At 39.7% G+C, this 24,465-nt stretch overlaps 1 protein-coding gene across 2 annotated transcripts in view; it reads left to right on the forward strand.

The window, feature by feature from the left end:
• Window positions 1–23,347, forward strand: part of unc5db (unc-5 netrin receptor Db) — a 279,454-nt gene extending 256,107 nt beyond the window's left edge. For both annotated transcript variants that reach the window (XM_040050206.1, XM_040050207.1), the window contains 4 exons: window positions 4,057–4,206; window positions 11,563–11,727; window positions 13,853–14,031; window positions 20,803–23,347. In XM_040050206.1, the coding sequence (XP_039906140.1) occupies window positions 4,057–4,206; window positions 11,563–11,727; window positions 13,853–14,031; window positions 20,803–21,064 (756 nt within the window). In that variant the 3' untranslated portion in view covers window positions 21,065–23,347. The remainder of the gene's footprint in view (window positions 1–4,056; window positions 4,207–11,562; window positions 11,728–13,852; window positions 14,032–20,802) is intronic.
• Window positions 23,348–24,465: the final 1,118 nt, after the last annotated feature.

Below are 24,465 nucleotides of genomic sequence, written 5' to 3' on the forward strand. Positions count from 1 at the left end.
ATTGCCTGATGAGTGCTAATGACTAAATAGAGGGCACCTGTGTGTAATCTAATGTCAGTACAAAAACAGCTGCTCTGTGACAGCCTCAGAGGTTGCCTAAGAGAATATTGGGAGCAACAACACCATGAAGTCCAAAGAACACACCAGACAGGTCAGGGATAAAGTTATTGAGAAATTTAAAGCAGGCTTAGGCTACAAAAAGATTTCCCAAGCCTCGAACATCCCACGGAGCACTTTTCAAGTGATCATTCAGAAATGGAAGGAGTATGGCACAACTGTAAACCTACCAAGACAAGGCCGTCCACCTAAACTCACAGGCCGAACAAGGAGAGCGCTGATCAGAAATGCAGCCAAGAGGCCCATGGTGACTCTGGACGAGCTTCAGAGATCTACAGCTCAGGTGGGGGAATCTGTCCATAGGACAACTATTAGTCGTGCACTGCTCAAGGTTGGCCTTTATGGAAGAGTGGCAAGAAGAAAGCCATTGTTAACAGAAAACCATAAGAAGTCCCGTTTGCAGTTTGCCACAAGCCATGTGGGGGACACAGCAAACATGTGGAAGAAGGTGCTCTGGTCAGATGAGACCAAAATGGAACTTTTTGGCCAAAATGCAAAACGCTATGTGTGGCGGAAAAGTAACACTGCACATCACTCTGAACACACCATCCCCACTGTCAAATATGGTGGTGGCAGCATCATGCTCTGGGGGTGCTTCTCTTCAGCAGGGACAGGGAAGCTGGTCAGAGTTGATGGGAAGATGGATGGAGCCAAATACAGGGCAATCCTGGAAGAAAACCTCTTGGAGTCTGCAAAAGACTTGAGACTGGGGCGGAGGTTCACCTTCCAGCAGGACAATGACCCTAAACATAAAGCCAGGGCAACAATGGAATGGTTTAAAACAAAACATATCCATGTGTTGGAATGGCCCAGTCAAAGTCCAGATCTAAATCCAATCGAGAATCTGTGGCAAGATCTGAAAACTGCTGTTCACAAACGCTGCAACCAGACAACTGACTACACACAGGGGATGCTGGGGAGGACACACAGACACACAGGGGCAAGACCCAGATTAAGACAAGTGAAGTAGACACTGGTAATGGGGATAAACAGACATGGAGACACGACAGGCTGGGGAGAACACAGACCAGACAGGGACATGACTGAGCTGAAAGAGTGAGACAGACAGGGAGACAGAGACAGACTGGACATAAAAAAGGGGAACAGACATAAAAGCAAGACTGACTCACAGAAGGTTAGACATGAAGGGAGGAAAAACTAAAGATAACTAAAAACTGGGGGCTCACCTAAACAAACATTCACCTTAAGGTAAATGAATCCAAGAATCAACAGAATTTTTCAAACACTATAAAGTCCAGAAGTCTAGATGCACTGGGTCGACCCAGAACCGTGACAACTTAATGAATTAATTTTTCATTTGAGAATTTCTGTTGGGGTGATTTTGACCCAGATAAAAAATAATTGAAATAAACACAACCAGCCAGACCAGAGATAAAAAAAAAAACCTCACCTAGGAGGTGCCCAGGATAAATTCTGGTCCATTGCCCAGACAATCTTAATTGGTTACTTTTGTGGAGGAGTAGCAGCTCTAGTCTGAGCTCCTCCTGAATGACTGAGCTTACCCTACCATTCAGAGGAAGCTCATTTGGATCACTTTCCAGTTTCCAGATTTGCTTCAGAGCCCAGAGTGAGCCCTTTTCTGGCTTAGGACCATGGCTTCAGACTTGGAGGTGCTAATTACTCCAATTCACATGACATCTGGCTGCAAAATGCCCCAGGTGAATATAAGTACATTATCGGCAAAAAGCAGACAAAATCCTGAGAGCACCAAACTTAACACCCTCCACACCTTCATTGCTGCTAGAAATTCTGCCCATAGAGATTTTGAACAGAATTGATGACAAAGGGCAGCTGTGGTAGAGAGAAACACCAACCAAGACAGAGTCTAACTTATGCTTGGCAGTGCAAAATGAGATCTCTTATGATTGTACGGGGTCTGGAAACTGAAAACAACTAGTTAAACACACATTGCAGTCAGTTAATGCACACAGATTCTCGCATCGTTTCATCCTTTCTCATCCACATCAGCATATGGGAGACCAAACAGTTGCTAGGTTCTTGTATATCTGTTTCAGGAGCAAAGGTAACACCTTTTTGGAGTAGATATTTCAGCTAAGCATTGGACAGGTGGAGCTTTTCTCACTCCCAGGAGGGTCATTGTTGCTTGGATTAAGGCTTGCAATGTGTCTGTAATGGCTCTGATTTTTATGCCCTCTCAAGTAGATCAGACAATTCTGATAGCTTTCAGCCTGGGAAGTTGCCCACCCAGAGGATAAATGCACCGACAGCATCTGAGTTTGCTTAATTGGATGCTTTTGACAGGGGTCTCCCTGGGACTCCAAAGCATTTGTATTTTTGCAAAGCAGTAATTAAAACATAACTAGAAAACAGTGATGTGGCATCATTTGAAATGAATTGATTGACAAAACCATTAAAAAAGTTGAAATAATAAAAAAGACGCCTAAGAGATACTGCAAAACATATACCTCTGGGGTCTCCGTGGACCTCAGTCAGTAGGATGAGGGCTAAATGTCTTTGAATGTTTTGAATTCCTCCTTCCACTTTGATACTTTATTCTTCTGGAAGGCTTTAATATTCTTGACTGGTATTGCGACATTTCCTTAGGTGCAAGACATGATCTGAGACACATCAATGGTGTGTGATGTGTCAAACAGCAGATCAGGAAGCGTCTACAGACGGCTTCAATCACAGCATCTTGACAGCTTCACATCAGTTCAAAAGTGGGGATGTTACCACAGATCATAGCTAGCCCGCTGCGACAGGGGAAAACCAACTAAAATCCAGCGTGATCGGGTTAGTCTCAGGCCAACAGAGTAAGAACAAAGACAGATGGCAAAGGAGTGGCACCATATTTTATCCTATCTGCATTTTGCCAACAGCTGATTTGTTTTCACACCAACAGCATTCACAGTGTGCCACGTGCCCCGAGCATGCTTTTCTGCAAGCACACATGCAAACACACACACACACACACACACACACACACACACACACACACACACACACACACACACACACACACACACACACACACACACACACATATATGCACAGATAACTCCTTTCACATAAGGACACTCAGTCAGAATCAATCAGTGAAACCTGACATTAGTCACAGCTCTGTTCTCGTCCTTTTTACTTTTGTGATTGAGGTGGCCGAGGACAGACGTGCCAGCCGCCAAACCATCCCACTGCCACACTGAACGATGATGACAGATGAATACCTGCAAGTGACAATCAAAGTGCTCCCTCATCATCACAAATCCAATTTGGGCGATAGACCTTTGCACCCCTCCTCCCGCCAAACACGTACCCATCCCCTGCCGAGTTCACACAAGTTCCCCCCCAGCATTAAATTCAAGCTTCAAGCTGTCACATCGAGCCTGCAAACGTGATGCTAATGTGAGAGTGTGACTTGTAAGATTTGTTCAGTTGAGACTTGACGTCAGTCGCTGGCAGCCTGCCTCTGTGCTAATATTTGAGATGAGTCAATTAGCGGATGTGACAGAGGAAAGGATTAGCAACAGGTGTTTCTGCTGATATGCAAAGGTAGTGTACATTCAAAAAGGAAGGAGGACACTGTGTTCTTGATTTTTCTCTAGCAGTAATCTCATTTCTGATTCTTTTTCTTCTCATCTTTTTCTTGTTTTTCTGACTCTCACTTTCCTCCCTCCATGCTCTCATCTTCCTTTTCTCATTCATATCCATATATTTCTTTTCTTCTCTTGTGCTTTCTTTTTTCATTTCCTTTCCTTTTCTTTTTACCTCTCATCTTTACCTTTGCTTTCCTTTCTGCCTTTGTCATTTTCTATCCTTTCTTTTAATCTTTGCTTTACCTTCCTTTACTTTCATCCCTTGACCGCCCTTTCCCTTTTTCTGTGTTATGACCTTTCCAACCTGCTTTTTTCTCTCATCTTCTGCCTGTCCTGCTGTTCTTCCCTTTCCTTTCCACCTCAGGGAGTGGTGGCTGCAGAGAAGACCAGAGGCGGTCAGCTCCTCGAGGAGCCAAAGATGTTGCCTTTCCGAGCGAACACCTTCAGCCTGCAGGTGTCCATCCAGGATGTTCCCCAGTTTCTATGGAGCATCAAACCCTTTACCACATGTCAGGTAACCACAGCAGGAAGTGACAAAACATGAACTGAAAACATATACTGTATGTAAGTGGTAATTTGCAAGCTTGTTCCCTCGAGCTAATTAGTGCGGTGTTTCTGCAAATTCTGCTCCTCCCAGGGTTGATTTATTAAGCAGCAGTCTGAAGAGTGTTTATACCTGTTTTTCCTGTTAATGAATTTTAGGGATTATCTAGTTGGCTTTAATTACTGTACTGTTGAATCTGGTAACCACGTTGTAAGATGCTTATTGAGAGAACTTTATTGTCGTTCACTTTTCATTAACGTTAGTAACATTAGCACTTAACATTTAATTAAGATCAACAGTATATACGAGGTCCATATTATGGCCTCTAGTTGCTGCTGACTGTTTTAATTTTTTAAGCTGTAGTTATGAAAAATAATTTTTATGTAGACGACATTATGACATTTTGTGTGTGTAAATTTAAATCGCCTTTTGAGATCACTTAAATAATATCTGTGAATATTTTTTCAATTTTGTTGTTTCTTTTTAAAAAATGTTTTAACACAAGCAGCATTTCTCACTACTTGACATTACTTCAGGCAGCGGCAAATAATTGTTACTTAGCTGTCAGAATTAGCTTCTCTTTTCTTCAGGATCAGACAAAAATTAAAACTAATAAAAATGAACATTTGTAAACACATTTTGATATGACTGTCATGTAAAAATACATCTACATTTAAATATAAGGGAACAAAGAAATTCATATTGACTGTTACTTTTGCCACAAAATAGTTCAAATTAATAAAAATAAACTTTTTTATGATTAAAAAAGAGAATCTTTCTTTTTTTGTTATAAACAAAATGACATTTAATACCTAAGCAGACAACTGACTCATTACTCCAGTAATATTTATACACAATAATACATTGCACAATTTTAGTGAAATAAGGTTTATTATTTTCTTACCTCCCCATAAGCTGTCAAGGCTACATTTTTAAATGTTATTAAATGATTGTGATGTTCTGCTTTTTATTGGTTGCCATTTGGGTTTCAGTGTGAGCTCATTTATTTTAGAGAGATATTATTATAGGGGAAATAATTCTACTGTATAATCATTTTCATCTATTTCTCTGAGTATGGAATCCATTAGACATAATGGATTTGTATAATTTTCCTATTTTGTAAGTAAGAAACATCTGAATATAAAATGCTTTCATTTATAAATCATAGTGAACTGAAGACATCCTGCAGTCCTTTTGACATTTTGCCAGTCAGGTCCAAACAAACTTTTCAGATTTTGGTTTATGTGAACAACCTGTTAAGTTTTCTTTGTGTTCAGCCTGGCTTAGGCTGCAGCTCAGCTAATCTCTTTCTTGTCTAATCAGTTTAGGTGTTCTGATCTATAATACATACATCAATCCTAGATAAAGCATATTTTTACATCTTTGTGACCTTAGAGAGAAATTCAGACAATTAAAAAAAGTTTTCAAGTGATGTCATGCTTTAAAACTAGCTGCACAACCTCTTTGTAGTTCCTGGATTTGACCTGCATGGCCAATGTGAAGTAAATGGTAAATGGACTGATTCTTTACTCAAAGCATTTTACACAACATGTCTCATTCCCCCATTCATACCCATTCATACAAGCACGTTTCCCTACATCCAGGGATCGAACGACCAACCTTTCAATTAGTAGATGACCTGCTCTCTGCAGTCATTGTGTGAAATGTACATCACCATCAGCTGCTGAGCCCTGGTGGGGTCGGTGTCCTTAGTTCCATTGTTTTGGTGCAGATGCACTAAGCTGTCACTGCCTGAATAATAAGCTTGGTTGTTACTACTGAGAAGTGTTGCTAATGTGTGTTAAAGGCTTTCACCTAGTTGTAAAAGGATGTCGGTAAAATTCAGCTGAGGAGCCACAGCTGCTTTTTATTATGTCCCTGGACCCTTAAGGGTCCACCCACAGTGCTGACAGTCCAAATGGAAGTGCCTGAAATCTGTATTCTTTTTGATGGCGAACAGAGGGAATAAAAAAGAAAAGTCCATGGGAAAAATAATCTTGATCTTGATAATGTCATATTAAAAGTAAGGTTCATGTTGTTATTTTTTAATTAGTCATTATTAGATTCATAAAGGAGGGTAAACCATGATATGCTCATGTATTAACAACTTATGCTCCATAGTGTAGTGGTTAACATTCACTTGCAAAAGATAAAAATAATTAATGGGAGGATAGGGTCAGGACTGAAAACTTGGTATAAAAATCAGTGCCAAATCAAACATGTGGGTCTATGTGTTGTGGGGAACCCTTGGAAAATGGGGAAGCTACTGACAGTACTGTGATATGGTTGCATTGACATGACAGCACAATTTTGATGGGCCCTCAGAGGGTTGGTGCAAACCCAAGGCCCTCTTTAAGCTATGCCCCCATATATAATAAGACACTCACAGCAGAAAATTATTAATTTAGGCTCTATAACTTTCCAATTACGTTTGTTTTTGGTCTTTCTGCACCATTTTGTCTTTTAAACTGCTCTTTTAGTGTGACTTCTGCTGTAAAGTGGCTTACAGTCACCCACTCTCTCTCTTTCACACATGGACCATGAAGAAGGATGTGAGCAGTGATTAATAGCTCTGTGTTTGCTTTGCTTTCAGGGCCATTAAGAGCAAACTGTATTAGATCAGTGGCCTCTGTTTGTGTACCTGTTGTCCTCACTGTAACACCGCTGTGACTTAAAGATGTAAATACAGGGTGAAAGCGCTTCAAAGACACCTACCCTCTGCACCGCCTTATTTATGAAGGCCTCAGGACAGCAGACAGCGCCAACCTGCTTCGCCCGAGCAGGTGCAGAATAATAGCAGAGCATCGAGCCATACATCAAGTCAGCTAAAGAGCATCCCAGCTTTTCTACGTCCATCACCCCCCCCCACCCTGTTCGCCTATGCTTCCAGATTCCATTATCTTCTGTCGTGAGCCTCACTGGGCAGCCCAGATCAAAGCCACATGTGCTAAGTCTGCCACACAGACAGGTCACTTTGCAAGATGCAGATATGGCCGAGATGGAGTTGAACAGAGGTGAAGGACATTTCCTCAAAGATGTGCCTCCTCCACTGAAATTAATTATACATCAAAGGCAAACTTCTTCGTCTGCACCTAATTCGTCCGTACAGTAGACTGCTTACAGCACAGCTGCTTCTGTTATCAGAGTAACTCTGCTGGGATTCAGGCTCTATTTGCAAATCTTATCATGACTACTTCTTTGTCTCTTTAACAGTTGTTATTTCCATGCATAAATACATCAAACCCTGGAATCACTGAAACTTCAAAGCCCACTCTTACCTTTTATCCTGCCTCATGTAAGTGGCTGTGTATGTGATGGTGTGGCCACGTGTGGAACAGTGCCCCAAATCATCTCATTTCGATGTGGCACTGAAAGTGTTTTACAGATCTCTCCGACCAGAGTCAAGGTTTGTGAGAGCAAATGAGAATGGAAGAATGCATTCCAATCGTGCATGCAAATCCCTAAAAACAGTTTAAAGAATGAAAAGATAAAGTACAACTTTTCAAGTAAGTAAGTAGTGGTTTAATTATAACCCAGGTTTTTGTAGCTGTCGTTCCAGCTTTCAGAGTCTATTCAGTTCTAGTATCTTGTTTTTTAAAGTGCAGTTCAGACTTTCATCTCCGTGACCTTTGACACAGACAATTCAGGAATTTCACAAATACTTCATCTGCATTTGATTCAACAGAAAAGAAAATTAAATTCAGTCAGTACTCAAATCAGTTTAGCACATATCAAGAAATCAGCAACAGTTAATTTTCACAGTTCAGCGTGTAATCACAACTTTGAGATACAATCTAGTTCCTCTGGAAAACACAAAAATAATGGTTTATTCCTACCACACAAAGTCTGAATCAACATGCTTAATTCTGGAGTGTCATACCAACCCTCTACATGGCTGTGAATCCTCTCTGTGCTCCTTGTCTTTCCCTGGAAGCTCCATATTCAACATCCTTCTTCTGTAAATGTGCAAACTATCTCAACCTTGCCTCTCTAACTTTGTCTCTAAACCACGGAAAACAAAAATCTTAACGCCTTCAGCGCTTGGCTTTTTGCTTGTGTCACAGTCTCCAAACCCTGCATTATAGTAGCACTCACTACCACCTTATGACTCAATTAGAGTTCTGTGTTGAATCTTTGTCGACTCTTCAACATAGCCCACAAAAGTGATCAGCATCATTGCCAACAGTCACACTTGTGGGTGGTGCATTATGTGTTAATTACCATGTGATAGTGTCCGGGTGCTTTATACACAGTGTCAGCCACAATAAAAACAAATAAAATGCTGGGACACTCTTTATTGTGATCTTCTTCTTGGGGAGTTTTTTGGATGCAAACACTCTCTTCACTCTTCCACCTGCTCCCTACTTTCACTACAGATCACAATGTCATCTGCAAACATCATAGTTCAAAAAGACTCCTGCCTTTTTGAACTATGATACCTCATCAGCCTGTCCAACACCACTGAAAACAAGAAGGGGGTCAAGAAGAGCCAATCCCTGATGTAATCCTATGTGTTGCTTATGCAAGTTGTGCAAAAATATAAATGCAAATACAAATGGCTGTAGAGCCCCCAGCCCAACCTCACTGGCCACATTATGCTTGACAGGAGGTGAATGACAAGCCAACACAACACCAAAACAAACCACACATGAGCGGGCATGACAACACTTTTGGTGCATGGTAACCTGCTAAACAGTGAGCTCAGCAAGCAAAAGCTTTCAATTCGAGCTGCACTCTGCAGTGGTGGTGGAATCACCTTGTTTACTACAACATTCATTCATGTCGCCTGTTCATGCATGTAGTTCAACAAATCTTTTTTTAAAATTAAAAAAAAACCCCAATCAGCTGCAGAGACAAAAGTTGAACACAAGTCATATCAGAGAATCAAATATAAAATTGATTATAATCCATTGTCCCCAAAAACTGGCCTTTCTGTTGCTCGTACAAATCTCCTATTCATTCTCACCTTTACCAGCAAGTGGCGCTGTGGTTACTGTGATTTCCTGTTGCTGATACACTTAAACAAAAGGTAAAATGGCAAAAATCTTTTATAACACGAAACACTCCAAAAGCACAAATCCCCGTCAAGGCCACTCACTCTCTGGGAAGTATTTACTTTTAAGGGAATAACATTGGTTTTTATGCACTTTAAGACATTTCTAGTGCAGTAAAAACAAGTGCAAAGGCTTTTCCTATTTACCCTGTTGAAGCCAATTTTAATATACTTTTTTATTTTTTTATGAATATGGTTTATGTATTGCATCCATTTTATTGTTTAGTAAATCATTTAAATCTTTAGCAATAAATAATTATTTTTTTACACAGTTCATTTAATTTTTTCAAAAACATGTACTTATGCATTGTTGTGTATTCTAACTGTTATAACCTGTTATTGTAATGTACATAACAAAGCCATAATAACGTAATATGATATTTAGAGTCCCCATATATCATTCCCTTTATGTCTATATGTTCTCAGTACAAACAATGGCAGTAAGAAACAGAGTTTTAAATAGCTCTATTAAGCAGCATTATTACTTTGACCTTTAGATTAATCCAGAGGTTCCCAAAGTGTGGGAACCTCTTCCCAAACCTGCTAACATTATGGACAGGTTTTTGATGGGGCGCCCACACAAACGCAAAGCAGGAGACGAAGCACCACTAAATATGTTTCCAAACCAACTTCCTTCCAAGCCAAATACTAGAAAATATGGTGAAGCATATCTTCACCTGCACAAGTGCCGAGGTAGGTCTCCCCTGCAGGATTGGTTTTCCCTGCGTCGGGAGCACACGCTGGTCTCTCCAAATCACGGACAAACAATATCCCACATTCTAGATTTTTAGTTAACAAACACTTCTTGTAATGACTAACTACTCCTGACATTTTGGAGATGTTAGCTCTTTATACAGTAAAGTTACAGTGGGATACAAATAACATCAGGTTGATTCTGCCACGATTTGTTCCCCCACTTCAAATCACGGACAAACAGTATCCCACAGTTGTTTATGTTTTTGAACCCATTTTGCACAGAGAGGCATTTTTTGAAAAATGTATTGATAACAATGTTGAATATTATTACCCAGGAAAAAAACAACTACACGTAAAATAATCACACCGTGACGCCGCTGCCTTTCTAAATGGAGAAACAGTAACTGCGTTTGTATATGTAAGCCTGTAAAACCTGCAGATAGTCAGATTAACAGTATTTTGCCTCTATCTGACATTCTGCAATTAATCTCATGTAAACAATAACGTGGCGCACAGCGTGATGTGAAAAAAGGCACAGACCTTGACATTGTTTGACGAACTGTATTCCTCGTCCACACGTAAACGCAAAAAAGGAGTTTTACAAAATCTCCATTTTCGTTGATTTGAAACGCTGTTTACGTGTGGACGAAAGGCCCAAACGCATTGAAACAGCTGCATTTTCAAAAATACCCGTGTAGGTTTGGACGTAGCTTAAAGAGTTAGTAGTTTATTTTATTACTACCTGATTTTATTGCAGTTTACTTGTATTTGCTTAATTGTTTACTAAATGTTTGAGGTGGGAAATGAACCGCATTGGAGTTTGAAAACAAAATATGGGTGTGTGTGGTAGGAGGATGTGTTTGCGTGGTGGGGGGGGCGAGAACATTTTTCTTGTAAAACAAAAGGGGCCTAGCAAAAAAAGTTAGGGAACCACTGGATTAATCTATTGACTTTGAAGGAGAGGTTAAATCTGACATGTTGTGTTACAATCTTATACAGTATGTTCTACGCGTTGACAATACACAGCACACTTAAGAATCATAGTTTCTAAGTTACAAGGCTTCTTGTCAATTTTAGACCAATGAATCATTGAGTTGACCTTGATGACCTTGGTGGATGTAAGCCATATTTTAATGAATTGTTAACATGCCTCCACTCTATACTCCTACAAAGTTTAATGAGAATTCATTCAAAACTTTTTGAGCTGTTGTGTTTATAGACTGAATGATAACACACACACATACAGGTACTCCTACAGTCCAAAGGTTAGGTTAACTGGTGATGTTAAATTACCCATAGGTGTGAATGGTTGTCTGTCTCTGTGTGTTAGCCCTGCAATAGAGTAGCGAGGGTGTACCCTGCCTCTCGCCCTATGGTAGCTGGAATAGGCTCCAGCTCCTTTGTGACCCTGAATTGGATAAACAGGATAGATAAATTACAACTGTTTATATTTGTACACTTCATCAACAATACTATATCACTTGGTTTTATATTAACATAATGTATAATTTGGGTTAGGTCATATTGACCTGTGAGTGTGATGTCGCTGATCTATTCTCTCTCTTTTCCCTCCTCAGGAATTCTCCTTCCCCCAAGTGTGGTGCAGCAACCAGCAGCCCCTGCACTGTGCCTTCTCTCTGGAGAGATACAGCCCTGTCACCGCCCAGCTCTCCTGCAAAATCAGCGTGCGCCAGGTCAAAGGCCATGAGCAGATTCTGCAGGTCTATACGGCTGTGGCCGAGGTGAGGCTCTGAAGCTGTGGGGAGGGTGTTTCACTTTTTTCACTCAACCTTTATGTAACCTTCCTGGAGTGTGTCCACCGGAGCAGGACCAGCTCTCCTGAGCTTGAGCTGTGTATTAATAGAGCGAGGAGAGCACTCTTCCTTCCCTTCTTTCCAAAAACAAGATCCAGCTGTTTGGTGCATTTGCTCTGTGTTTTTTAACCTCTGTTTGTCCAAGAGGACGCATGTTCCGGCAAATAGCCGCCTTCACGTTCACATACACCAACACCTGGGAGCTGCCTGCTGTAACAACAACTTTCTATCAGCTGCTGAACAGCTCCACCGGAGCAGCTAGGAGTCAGGAATACTCACTCAAGAGCACCTTGGCAGTTGCTGTTAAGGCAGAAGAGAGTGCTGCTCATTGATTTCACCCAACTGCTTTTTCCACAACCAGTCACAAATGCGCTTGTCCTACCTCAAGGCCACCAGTACTAATAAAAGTCACAGTCAGACGTGAAATATTATTTACAATGACTTTTTATGGTTTGATTAAATTTTGCCTTGATGATTAGTGGAGTTTGTCAGACAGGAAGAATAAAAAAAAGCTTTTATAGGTGTGATGTGTTGAATTCAAAACATCAGCGGTTTCAGTTTGGTAAATACAGCAAACAGGCGTTTCCAGAGGTCTGCAGCATGTTTTACAATGCGGGGCCACCATGTTGAACGGATATCATTGAAAACAGCTTTACCACTTCTTTGCACCAGAGCGAACCATACTCAATCCATCCAAATCTTGCTACATTATCTCAGGATTGCCTTAAGTCTGTAAAAAGACATAGATGTTATAATGTTACTCCAACTATATGCTGCTAGACCTAAATGGAAGGAGAGGACTCAATGATATTATATTAGTAACAGAGCTCAAACAGCACACTGCTTTCCTTTTAAATCACTTGCCTATATTAGGTTAATGAGTAAACTGGTTTTGTGAAAGATCCAGTTAAAAAGAATACCAACTGAACGTTGCTTATGAACTCTCTCTCACAGGGCAATCAATCCTCCTTTTCCCCCAAAGGTTTCATAACTGCTGCCACAAGTAATTTCATGGTTAAGGCTTGTCTACTGCACTTTTAACATATTAAAAAAAATTTCAGGACTTCCACATTAAATTTGACTTGATTTAAATTTGTTTTAATTACTTTAAACGCAGCAGTGACGCCTATCCTCAGATTCTTAGAAACTGACCAATAAAATAAAAATTACAGAATCCTCGTTTTTCTTCCTGTTGGCTTCCAAGTGTTTTAAAGCCATTTTACTATTCTCTAAGCTTTAGTATTGTGATAAAAACAAACAAACATATTAACTGTCCATGATCATGATTAATCACATGCTGTTTTATGTTACGGTGCTCGTATCTTGACTCGACTTTGTGATAACTAACTTTGTGTGCTATGTTAGTGATGCATCCACATTTGAACCAGTGCAGGCAACTCTTCCACTGGGCATGTGCAGAAGACACACAAAGAGGAAAACAGCGCACAGCAAGATTTTAACATGTTTTATTTATAGATCGCAATCCAGCAATATGTTTCAAGTTATGACCTCAGCACTCACTGAGCAGAAACCAGACTGTGAACTCAGTAAGGCATTCTTGTGTCAGTGTGCTGTCTTCTTCCTCTTCTTCTTCTTCTCCAAGTTTAGTTCACAAAGGCAGTTAATGCAGCACTACTGCCACCTGTGTTATGACAGCATTTTTTTCACACCTCCATCCATTTTATTTGGATGGACGCAACTTTTATTCTGTTTTGGTAAAAAAAAAAAAATTAAATTAAATCTGAAATCTTGGTATGGTCAAATGAAAATGAGAATGAGGCCACAGAAAACTGATACTCCTTAAACTGTCCACATGTAGGCTTAAAAGATGGTTTTCATGGTTTGAGCCACAGGCCACAGGAATCCACAGATTGAGAAGTACCCCCATACACCAATCACTTTTGTCTCATTGGCTTACAGTCTGTTTACTGATCTTTTAATGTGTAAAAATATTGTCCGAAGGGTCCTGACCCAGTAAACCTCAACTATTTGCAGAGTTGCAAATCCTCTCTGGCCCTGGTCTGATTAGTCTGCTTCTGTTCTGTTCCTCCAGACCGAAAAGGAGTCAGTTCCATTTTTTATGCAGACAGACTGCACCATCACGTCCCAGACGGGGCCCAAGGCCTTCAAAATCCCCCTGTCCATCCGCCAGAGGATCTGTGCCACCTTCGACACTGCCAACGCCAAGGGCAAGGACTGGCAACTCTTAGCCCAAAAGCTCCACTTAGATCGGTGAGTGTATGATGTGCATCCTCTTTGAGGCTGCATGATCTGTGTGTGTGTGTGTGTGTGTGTGTGTGTGTGTGTGTGTGTGTGTGTGTGTGTGTGTGTGTGTGTGTGCTCCCTCTGTAATGAACACAGGCTGATGACCAGAGATGGGTAATCCGATTAGTTTTCAAGTAAAGCGTGGAAGTACTGACCTTACTTTGAGTTTGATTCCGTAAAAAGTGACAAAAACATTAGCGTCCACTGTTCACTGCGTGGGAAGAAAACTTCTTTTTACAGCGAAAAAAACCCTAAACTTCCGAGCAAGCACCGAGTACGCTGCCACAGAATGGGCAATTCACAGAGAAACTTGCGGATTCTTCCACCCACCGATGCGGCACACCTGCACCAGGGCAAACATCCGCCCTCCCCCACTCCTGCTAAACAGGTGAAAATAGAGCAATAGGACCGCTGAGTCTTTGATTTTATTTATTTTCTGCTGTGTTTTACTTACATCTATTTGAAAGACTGAGTGTAAACACAAAAACCTATTTTATTTTATGTGCTGGAATGTGCAGAAAATAATTTAAATGTTAAACAAATTTCTTCCAGTCAGAGAATGTTGCATATAATTTAATGTTTGCTTGATGCATAAAGTTAAAAGATTAAAACTAAGAAAAAAAAATTTAAAAAGAGAATTTTTCCATTTGATTACATTTTATATGATGGATTATGCAGAAAAAGTAGAATTGGGCTGAAAGATCTATCGCTTTATCACCTATTCAGGTTGTAAATCATGTTTTTAAAAAGTAACTAAGTAACTAATTACTTTTGAAAATAAGTAATCAGTAAAGTAATGGGATTACTTTTGGGGGGAAGTAATCAGTAATTAGTTACTGATTACTTTTTTCAAGTAACTTGACCAACACTGCTGATGACAGTGATAAGACTCCTGTGGGTGTTGATAAGCTGCTGAATGTAGCTTCAGGTTCCTCATGCTCCCTGTTTAACTGTATGGCACGTGGTGTAACTGACTGTGGGATGCTGTGGAACATCATACACACTCTGACACCTACATCCACTCTACTTTTGAAACATAAACAGTGCGAAATCCAGTGAGCCTCCAACATTTCTGTCACTCTGACCACTTACTTCTTAGCTGATTTTTTTCTTCTCCCAAACACAAATATGCATTTTTGATGAGACGCTGCACTCTTATTTCCTCAACCCAGTTGTTGTCTTTGCTTGGCCTTAGCTGGTGTCAGCTATGATCTCCTGTTAAGTGCATGATTCATGAGATGCTGCTATCTAAGAGTCCTTTGGGATTTCTAAATTATCCAGATAAGCTTTCCTCTCCAAGTTGGGCAGCTTTGAACTGAGCCTGATGTGACCAATCGTTGCAGTTTTTTTTGTGCTGCTTGCTGTTGTGTCTCTTGTGAAGAACCACACAGCGGCAGTGAAACACTGCCCCCAGCTGGACTCCCTGCTCAGTGAGACACAAAGGCATTGTACTGTATTGGCATGGCAACAAGCTTTAGTTTTCCTTTCCTTTGGCAGAAGCTGAGAATGAAATATAAAGCAAACTCTGTTCAGTGGTAATCACTTGCGGTGGTAATTTATTCTTAAAGGGTCGAACTTTTCATTCTAGGTACATGGAAAAGCAGATGGTTTTGTTTACTGCACCGAGACACTCTTTAGTTCTATTAATTTACAGCTAGCACTCAGTATGCTGATTTTCTAAGAGTCAAATAAAGGGGATTCAATGACCCAAATGGGTTTAATTTTAGGATTTTAAACAATCAATTTTGGGGCCCATATAGGTAACTATTGTTTTTTAGTGGATTCCATAACTAGGGTCCTAAAACAATGGTTTCAGAACCACAAGATGAAACGAAGTTGAATTAACCTGATATACAGGGAAAATAAACAAAAAGAATTTACTGAGGTTATTGGCCAAGGTTTAACTGTTTTATTATATGCAATTGATTGGTTTGATTTGGCATGTGCCAGAAGTTCCTCCCTCCCGTGTGTGATCAAGCTCGTGACCAGGGTTCTTTTGAACTCTGTTGAGGCTCCTTTTTGGTAAATTATTAAATTAATAAATGATTAAACTGCCAATATGTCTTGTGTCTTCAGACTTCAATCATCCAATCCAATAAACAGCACCAAACAAGAGCCAATAGCAGAATAAGCTGTTTAGCAGTGGCAGAGATAATGTTGCAAGTTTTTCATTGATGCAACCCACATACTCAGGTCTGCTGCTCAACCCACAAATACATCCTCCTTACAAGTCTGGCACTATTTGAGGGAAATAAGCTGGCTTTCCAACAGTATCAGATTTCTTGGCAAGAAGCATTGTTACAACAAAGAAATAATCAACCAAACACAAATTTTCTTATTTTTTGTCCCAAGTTTACTTGGCAGCTTCTGGTGGCTAGGGAAAATTCAGTGTTTTCCACTCAGGTGTGAGCAGTTGCTGGCAGTCACTGTGAAATTAATCACCTTAGCCCCAGTCATGCAGGCCTAAATTGGTGTTTTTGTATTAAAAACACAACTATAAAATGTAAGAGCAGTTGGAATGACCATGTAAAATTTTTGTCTTGGTCATTTTCATCAACATATTACGTGCACTGTATTTGCATTCAGTTTTTGAAACATTTAAATAAAAGATGACGTCATCTGCAAAGGAAAACATCACTTAAATGTAAACCTGGGAGCCAAAAGGAGAACAAACAGGCAACCTGGGGGAGAGGGAGGGGGAATAATTGAGAACAGATGGAGCTAATTAACAGAGGTGAAAACAATCAAGGCGCGGTAGTCATTACTGCAGTGGAGGGAAAACAGACAAGGACAGGAAGTAAAAACAGCAAAAGGTCTACAGTTATCAAAATAAGAGAAGAAGTCACAACAAAGACAAATAAAAGTAGACACAGCCCGACAGGACAAAATGCAAAGAAACTAACAAAAGACGAAAAACATCACAGGTTTGAACTCAGCATTTTATGACAGGCCACGATGGATTTCTCAGAGTACTCTGTAGAGTAGCACGGATACGGGTTCTTCTTGCCATTTCTTAAAAATTCGCCTTAAATAATGTGTAAATGCACAGTCAGCTAACAATAAACAAATCAAAGATTTGCAGCAATGACCGTTATAAAATACCTTGTAATGGTCTGCTGTCCCTTGAACAGGGGTGGGCAACATGAGAAACTGGGACGAATTAGCTGAACGCAGGTCTGTTCATTAGTACCTATATTTCTTTACAAACTACTAATAGAGTGGATGTTGGGAAACAGGGAAAGTATAAATCCTCCCTTTTCTGACATTTGAAAAATTTAACCCACACTGTGCTACTTCCTGCCTTTTTCAATTACTGTATATAATGATATTAAGATTTATGCTTATGTTTTATACTTTTGTTCTTATCTTATCTCTTTTCAGTAGCTGTTTAGTGGTTGAGCTTTTTTTTATTTCCATTAAGTTTTTGCTCTCTGTAACTCTACACACAGTGTTTCTGTTTCTACTTCCATTTGTTTTTTGCACTTCTTACTGCACCGGGGAAAAGGCACAAGAATTTCTGTCAAGATAAGAACTCTATTAATCCCATCTCTACCTAAAAATGTCAACATTTTACCGATATTTAATCAGCAGTGCCAGAAACAACTGTGCATGTTTTTGCAAAAGTTAAAGATTTCAAACTTTGTACAAAGCAAATAGACTGCTTCTAGTATACTGCTGCACTTTTCTACTCTACTTGAGCACTCAAAGCATTTTATACAACACGCCTCATTTACTCTTACACACCCATTGATACAAGTACAAACAAGTGAGAACATTCACACTCTAATAAACACATCGGAGAGTGTGAAGGATAGTATCTTAATACTTTGCTTAAGATCACAGCATCTTGCCCAAGGATACTTTGGCATGCAGACTGAAGAACAATGGAAGAAATCTATTTGGGTTGGAACACCGGGGCTCAAGTCAGATTTGATGCCTGAGGTGGAAATACATGTGGCCATCACTGAGACAGGCCCTTAATGTGGGTTTGTTAAACTTCATCACTGAGAATGCTTGTTCACATATGAAAGTAGATCCGAGAGAACCAACATCTTCTGGATCATGTCTCCTTATGTGTGGATGTGAGTTCTCCTTTTTGAGAGAAGAATACAGGTCCAGCAGTTATACTGACTTAAACAACACCTCCTGGTGTTTAAAACAATGCAAAAGTATCAATTTTCAGTTCCAGGTTTACTTTATCTTGCATCATTTCAAAAGTTCAACATTTTGCCTGACTTGGACAACCATCGGCTGAAATGGACTATATCACGGACATCACAGAGCCAAGGAGAAAAAGTCAAAATTGTCTGCTTTAGTATTCAACTGAAGCTCCAACTTTCCCAAACTGTCCTTGATCCATCTTATTATGGTTCACCTGGAGAGGGGCATATTCCAAATGTTTTTTTTTCTCAGGGCATATTAGTGCAGCAGAGTCCATCAAACACTCTTTGACAATCTCCCCATCAGAGAACGAGTTATAGTTGTTTTTGTGAATTTGTGAAATCACAAAGCTACTCTTGGCAGCTTCATCTTTCGATGTGTATAACGTGGTCAAAGGTCCTTGTTGCTTTTTCTGCTTTGCCAGCAAAGGTTCAGATGTCCGTTCCAGCTCTGGATCTGTCAAGTTTTTGTATTCCTCAATTCAAACTGTAAACCTTAAACACAGCTTTAAAGTGGACAGCTTTACCTCTGACGTCAGTAAATAAATACTCAGACGTCCACATGAGTTACTCTTTTTTTAATGTGATCTCACGTCTTTTGAGGCTGTACTCTCACATCTGTCATAAACGTGGGTTCCAGTGCATTTGCAGTGAAGCTCCATTCACAGGCATACGTAATATAGAAAAATAGCAGTCACTTTAAAATTAATAGCAGCCAGCTGACTTGTGATTTCCCACAAAATCGCAAAAAACAGTAAGCGGAGTTTAGTTGAAGACTGTTTAAGACCCCACTGAAGTCACGCACACAATGCCCAGGTCTGCCCTTCTAGAAACAGATTTCATTGTGAAATAAAATATGATTTGAAATACATGTCACGTTGCTTTGAAATTTCCAGTTTCATGTTCTCAATAGCTGGTAAACTACATGAAGCCGGAACAGTAGATACAGAAGATCTTTCTTACAGAGTTCATTTCTAACTTTTTTAAGGCTCTTTAAAAGTTCAAAATGCTGCTGTGCCTTCACTCTAGTCTCGCTCGTTAGCTGCTAACCTTTACTGTCCAAAACAAGCCTGCAGTGATGAGGGGGAGGAAGACAGAGACACAGTTCTAAACGTTGCTTGAAACAGACGTCTTTCTTCTCGTTCTTTAAGGGCAGCAAACACTTTACACAAAAACGGATCACTTTAATGTCAGTGGCACTGCTATAGCCCTGCCAGTCTGGACTAAACTCTTCAAGAAGCTAGTTGTTTTAGGTGTATGATAGGGAACAGGGAAAAAGCCTCAGCATTAATTTTTATGGTCACAAGACCAAAAGACTGCATTTAAAGGCTCACCAATCAAGTCTGATAAATTAGAAACTGCTTCAAAAGATCAAAAATGTTTTTCCATGCAAGTTAGGCATCCTCTGCGCACGTTGGTGAGTGGCTGTTGGAGCTTGCTGGTTAAAGTTATTCCTCACTGCTGAAACCAGATCATTTGCTTTGAAGGCAAATGGTCTCTGTTTGTTATTTGCATCACACTATTCACAGTTTCACAACCACAAGTAGTTGCTGAATGTTAACAGACAATTGGGATGTTCTGTACCAAACTTTTGCTGCAGCACCATATGCCTCTTCTTTATTCCTCTTACATATACTGCTTCCATATACTGAAAGCATGCAAACCTCCAGCACCTTGTATTTCCCAATTGGTTGCCAGCCAGTTAAAGAACACAAATTTTTCCCTAGCTGGTTACTAGGGGGACACTGACTTGTCTTTATTCCTGCATGATTCCTGCACAGCAGCTACTTGCAGCTTTTAAGGAAATACATTTCCCCCCCTAGCAACCAAGTTGCCAGGCAGTCACCAATCTTGGCAAGATTATAGCCTCAGTAACAGTCCAATCCATCATCGCGACATGATTAGCATCTCTGCTGATTCCATCACGGCATTCAAGAAATGTTGTGCTAATTCATGTGTGTGGATACAGTAGGCTTAAAAAAAGAGCTGACGTGAACCTCTACTGTGGGCATGCATCAGCTAGCTGAACCTGAGTAAGTGCTTTTACAGAACATAATGATCATTTTCCATGAATTTAAAGTTAGGCGGGGTGTGCACAAAAAGGAGAGCAGCAATGATGTAACGACAGAGGAATGTCAGTGAAATTCAATGATTTGTTGCGCAATCAGGCAAAATACTTGTTAGTAACATGAAGTGGGTGTCTCCCAAGTGAAACCTTTCTCACCATTTGATTGACAGTTGATGGGGCCTTAAATATCTTACAGTGTTATGTAGGTGACTGTTACTAGCGACTAACCAATAGGCACACAGTGACAAGCATACAGTTTTATATGTAGATTCTGGTTAACTGGTTGTACAATGAAAAGTCATATTGTGTAAGGACTCCTGTAGCATGTGTGCACATAGGAAGCAGGCGAACTACCACGAGTGATGGACTAGCAGATTTACACATTTACATTTAAACTTTAAGACCACCTGATAAAGTCATTAAAAGATTTGTTTTCTTTTGCAAGTTCGTTGCATGTGGCATCTGTAAAGAAACAGTTACTTTCATGTTCCTGTATGTGCTCCTCTACAGAAACCTGGGGTATTTTGCAAAGCAGCGGAGTCCGTCTGCAGTCATACTAAGCCTGTGGGAGGCTCGTCACCAGGACACTTCTGACCTTGACTCTCTAGCCAGTGCCCTGGAGGAGATTGGAAAGATCCACTCCAAAAGTTCCCCCAAGGACCAGGACGAGTGCGAATCTGACTCCATTCACATAGAAGCAAGCAGTCTGTACGGAACAGGCAGACTAACCAGTCAGAATACAGAGGACTGTGCTTCTGAATACACGGGCTGAGAGAGGAGAGAGAGCCAGTAAAAACTGACAGACTGACGTATATATCTGTGTACGCACACAGTCAGTGATGGACAACACACTGCGGCGGTGCGGTAGAAGGTCACGAGGTGAGTAGACGATGCCAGTGTTCAACACGGCGACCGATCACAACAGGTCGAGGTGAGCTGGCACCTGCTGTGGATCTGCCCCTCTCTTTTAAGAACCCGTCTGAGGCTGGACTGTAAATCTTTGTCTGCCTTTCCACTCAGTCCTTTCTGTTTGTTTCTAACTTCTTTTAATTTAGGTTGATGTGAATTTATTCCCCTTTGTGTCTGCTATTGTCTGAACCCGCGTTAGAGGAGAAGGGAGCTCCTTTTCCAGCAGTCCACACGCTTGCATATAAGTTTGAATATGCAAATAAGATGATACAACTGTGGCGTAATGTTAGTCACCTATGTTTGATCTGACACTCCCCTTCCCGTGTCAACAAATGAAAAAGGACTTAAAAGCTAGTTTTTCTTTTCTTTTAATGTCCACTGTTATATTTTTAATGGGAAGCTCCTGATTGCTTAAATGTTGTGATAGTGAACTTTCAAGGCAGGTATCTTCAAAAATCACCTGGTTTTATTTATTAAGAGAAAAAAATCCCAAAACCGAAATTTTAGCACTTATGTGATCATTTATGCAAAAAATAATCATAAATATATCATCCCCAGTTGTACTCGAAAAAAAAGTAAGAAAGAAAACGAGCCGTTGGTTGTGGCGTAATGTGGCAGAGTGAGATTTCTAACATTACAATTCATTACAGTTGCCTCCTGCGGCAGATAGAGAGGGAGGAAGCTGTAAAACATCATTTCCTGGCACCGCGGAGAGGTCATCGCTACGTCTTATCATCCACTTCCCACCATTAACACCCGTCACACAGACCTCATATCAGGCCCTGACACACCCAGCTGCCCCCACGTCTACCACCCACCCACACAAGTACACACCTCACACACCACACTGACATTTCGCGGCTGTAGAGGTCACATATTTTCATATTATTCAAAAAACAACAAAGGAATACAGACAGTGTCAGACATATATAACATACAGTAACAGTATATAAGGTATATAAATCCTACGTCATGCTGAGGGAATAAGGGAAAATGTCATAGTCATGTGAGGTAATGGTAAGTGAAACTTTTGATGACCTCCAGGTCAAAATAGATTGAAATGTTAACCCCTCATCTTTATATTTGAACACACACTAAGGTTGAAGCTGTCAGAGCTTTAGCTGGTGTTTGTAGAAAAGTGTTTTTGTAATTATTTAAGACTCTTAATTCAAGGTTCAATTAAGTACTTTTAATCTCCAAAAGTTGATTCTGTTCATCTGGACGTAGCGTTTTGTGGGAGAAACGTTTCTGATGAATATATCTGATGTATTTTTTACATCAGATATATTCAAAAACAACACCCAGTGTTCTTGCAGCGGAGAGATTTGTATGAGTGAAATCACAGCGGGTCTCATAACAACCTTCACCTTGCCAGAGAGGTGCATGCTGGGTGAATAAGGCCAAATTATGCAAAATTATATTTTCGCACGTACTCCTGGCAGTCTCTAGCCGTGAACTTTCAGGTTAGAATTTTCTGATATGTGCCACTGAGATTTCTGTCTGCAACCCTGGTGAACGGAATGTCCTTTGCTCTACGCCTAGCAATGAAAAATTCCACCGAGAGTCTCACTAATTTATACTGAAACAGAAGAGTGCCAGCAAGTGACAAGAGTGGAGCTGTAGTGGAAGGTTAGAATAGTTGAATGATGGCAGGAGGGGAAAACAGACCTGAATTTTAACCAAACTAAACACTTATCACACATATCTAAAAGGTTGTTTAAGGTCTTAAGTGACTTTAAGTTATAATATATTACCTAGACTTGTTGGTGAGACTTGTGGGAGCTGTTTTTGTATAACTTTTATAAATCAGACATAAATCGACCCAAAAAACATTTGGCTGATATAAAAACAAAATACAATGAGGTAACACAGAGAGCAGGCGAATGGAACAGCCCAACCAGCACCTATATTGAATTTTTCTGAAAACATCTTGTTGTCAACATTAGCTTATGATTTTACAGTTTTACAGGCCTCACGCTAACTGTATGGAAATCTAACTTTAATTTAACTTTGATAAAAAGTTGGCAAAAGAAAATGTACTTTATTTTGAAAAAACTAATTGCCAGGTTTTGTGTGCTTTTAGACTGTTTGCAGATGCAGCATTAAAAAGTCAGAGGGGGTGATACATTTTTATTGTTTTATTCAAGGTTCAAGGTTCAAGGTTCTTTATTTATAAAAGGTTCTTTATTTATAAGGTTCTTTATTTATAAATAAAACGTAATGTGGACATGTAGACCAGAAGGTTGGTAATATTGCTATTATCAATATTATACTTAAACAAAACTAAACCTAAAAATAAAAAGAGATAAACATTTTTGTTAACTAAAATCAAAATATAAATCTAGACTTGTGAGGGTAAAAATCAAACTAACTGAAATGATTATGTGAAATTTGAAACTAAAAAAGAATCCAGATAAATGCAATATTCTTAGTTTTTATTTGTCAGCTTGATAAAATTTGTTATCATAACTTGAAACATTGATAGATTTGGTTTTGGATTTGGATGTCTGTACGAGTCATCTGCTTTCCAAAAACTCTGTGTTTTTATTAGAAAAACTTCTCTTTTTTTTTTGCTTATCAGCACAGATTTTTCTAAATCATGCCTTTCGCATATACCATACATACAATAATAATTAAAAAGACTGAAACTAATAAAAACTAAACTGGAAAGAACAATGACACAAGTCAGAAATGAAAAAAAAGAAAAAAAGAAAGAAAATACAAAACTACAATATAATCTGGCGATTTTAAGCTAACCTGAATAGCTAATATACAAAAATGTGTGTTTGGTATACTTACAGGTAAGTAGAGTGGAGTTAAGTATGGGTATAATTCAGATGTTTAGCATTTGGTACCTTAAAACATGTCAGATTTGACCTGTTTCAACTCTTAAATCATTATCAGGACAAAGACACACAGTGTGCAGTTTTGAGTGTGCTATAGCTAGGTTTCTATCCAAAAGCAAATTTGAACACAATTTAGAGAGAAGGTAGATTTACTGGGAAGAACACTGTAGCTGAATATTTTAGATGAAAGGTTTTTTGTTTGTTTGTGTTTTTTCCTGTAACATGATCTTTGAACGCTAATGTGACAAAAACCATTAAATGTACTGTAACTGTGTGTTGGTTTTATTTGAAGATAAGCATGCCACTTTCCAGTAAGGCTACATTTCAGCATTCAATCAAATACCAACTCTTCAAATTTTCATTTTCAAGACAGAGAAACAGAAAATGGGTCATTTTTAACCTCTACATTATAACGCAT

The sequence above is a fragment of the Simochromis diagramma genome, unplaced genomic scaffold (assembly GCF_900408965.1).
Source record: "Simochromis diagramma unplaced genomic scaffold, fSimDia1.1 OVJJ01000159.1, whole genome shotgun sequence".
NCBI lineage: Eukaryota > Metazoa > Chordata > Actinopteri > Cichliformes > Cichlidae > Simochromis > Simochromis diagramma.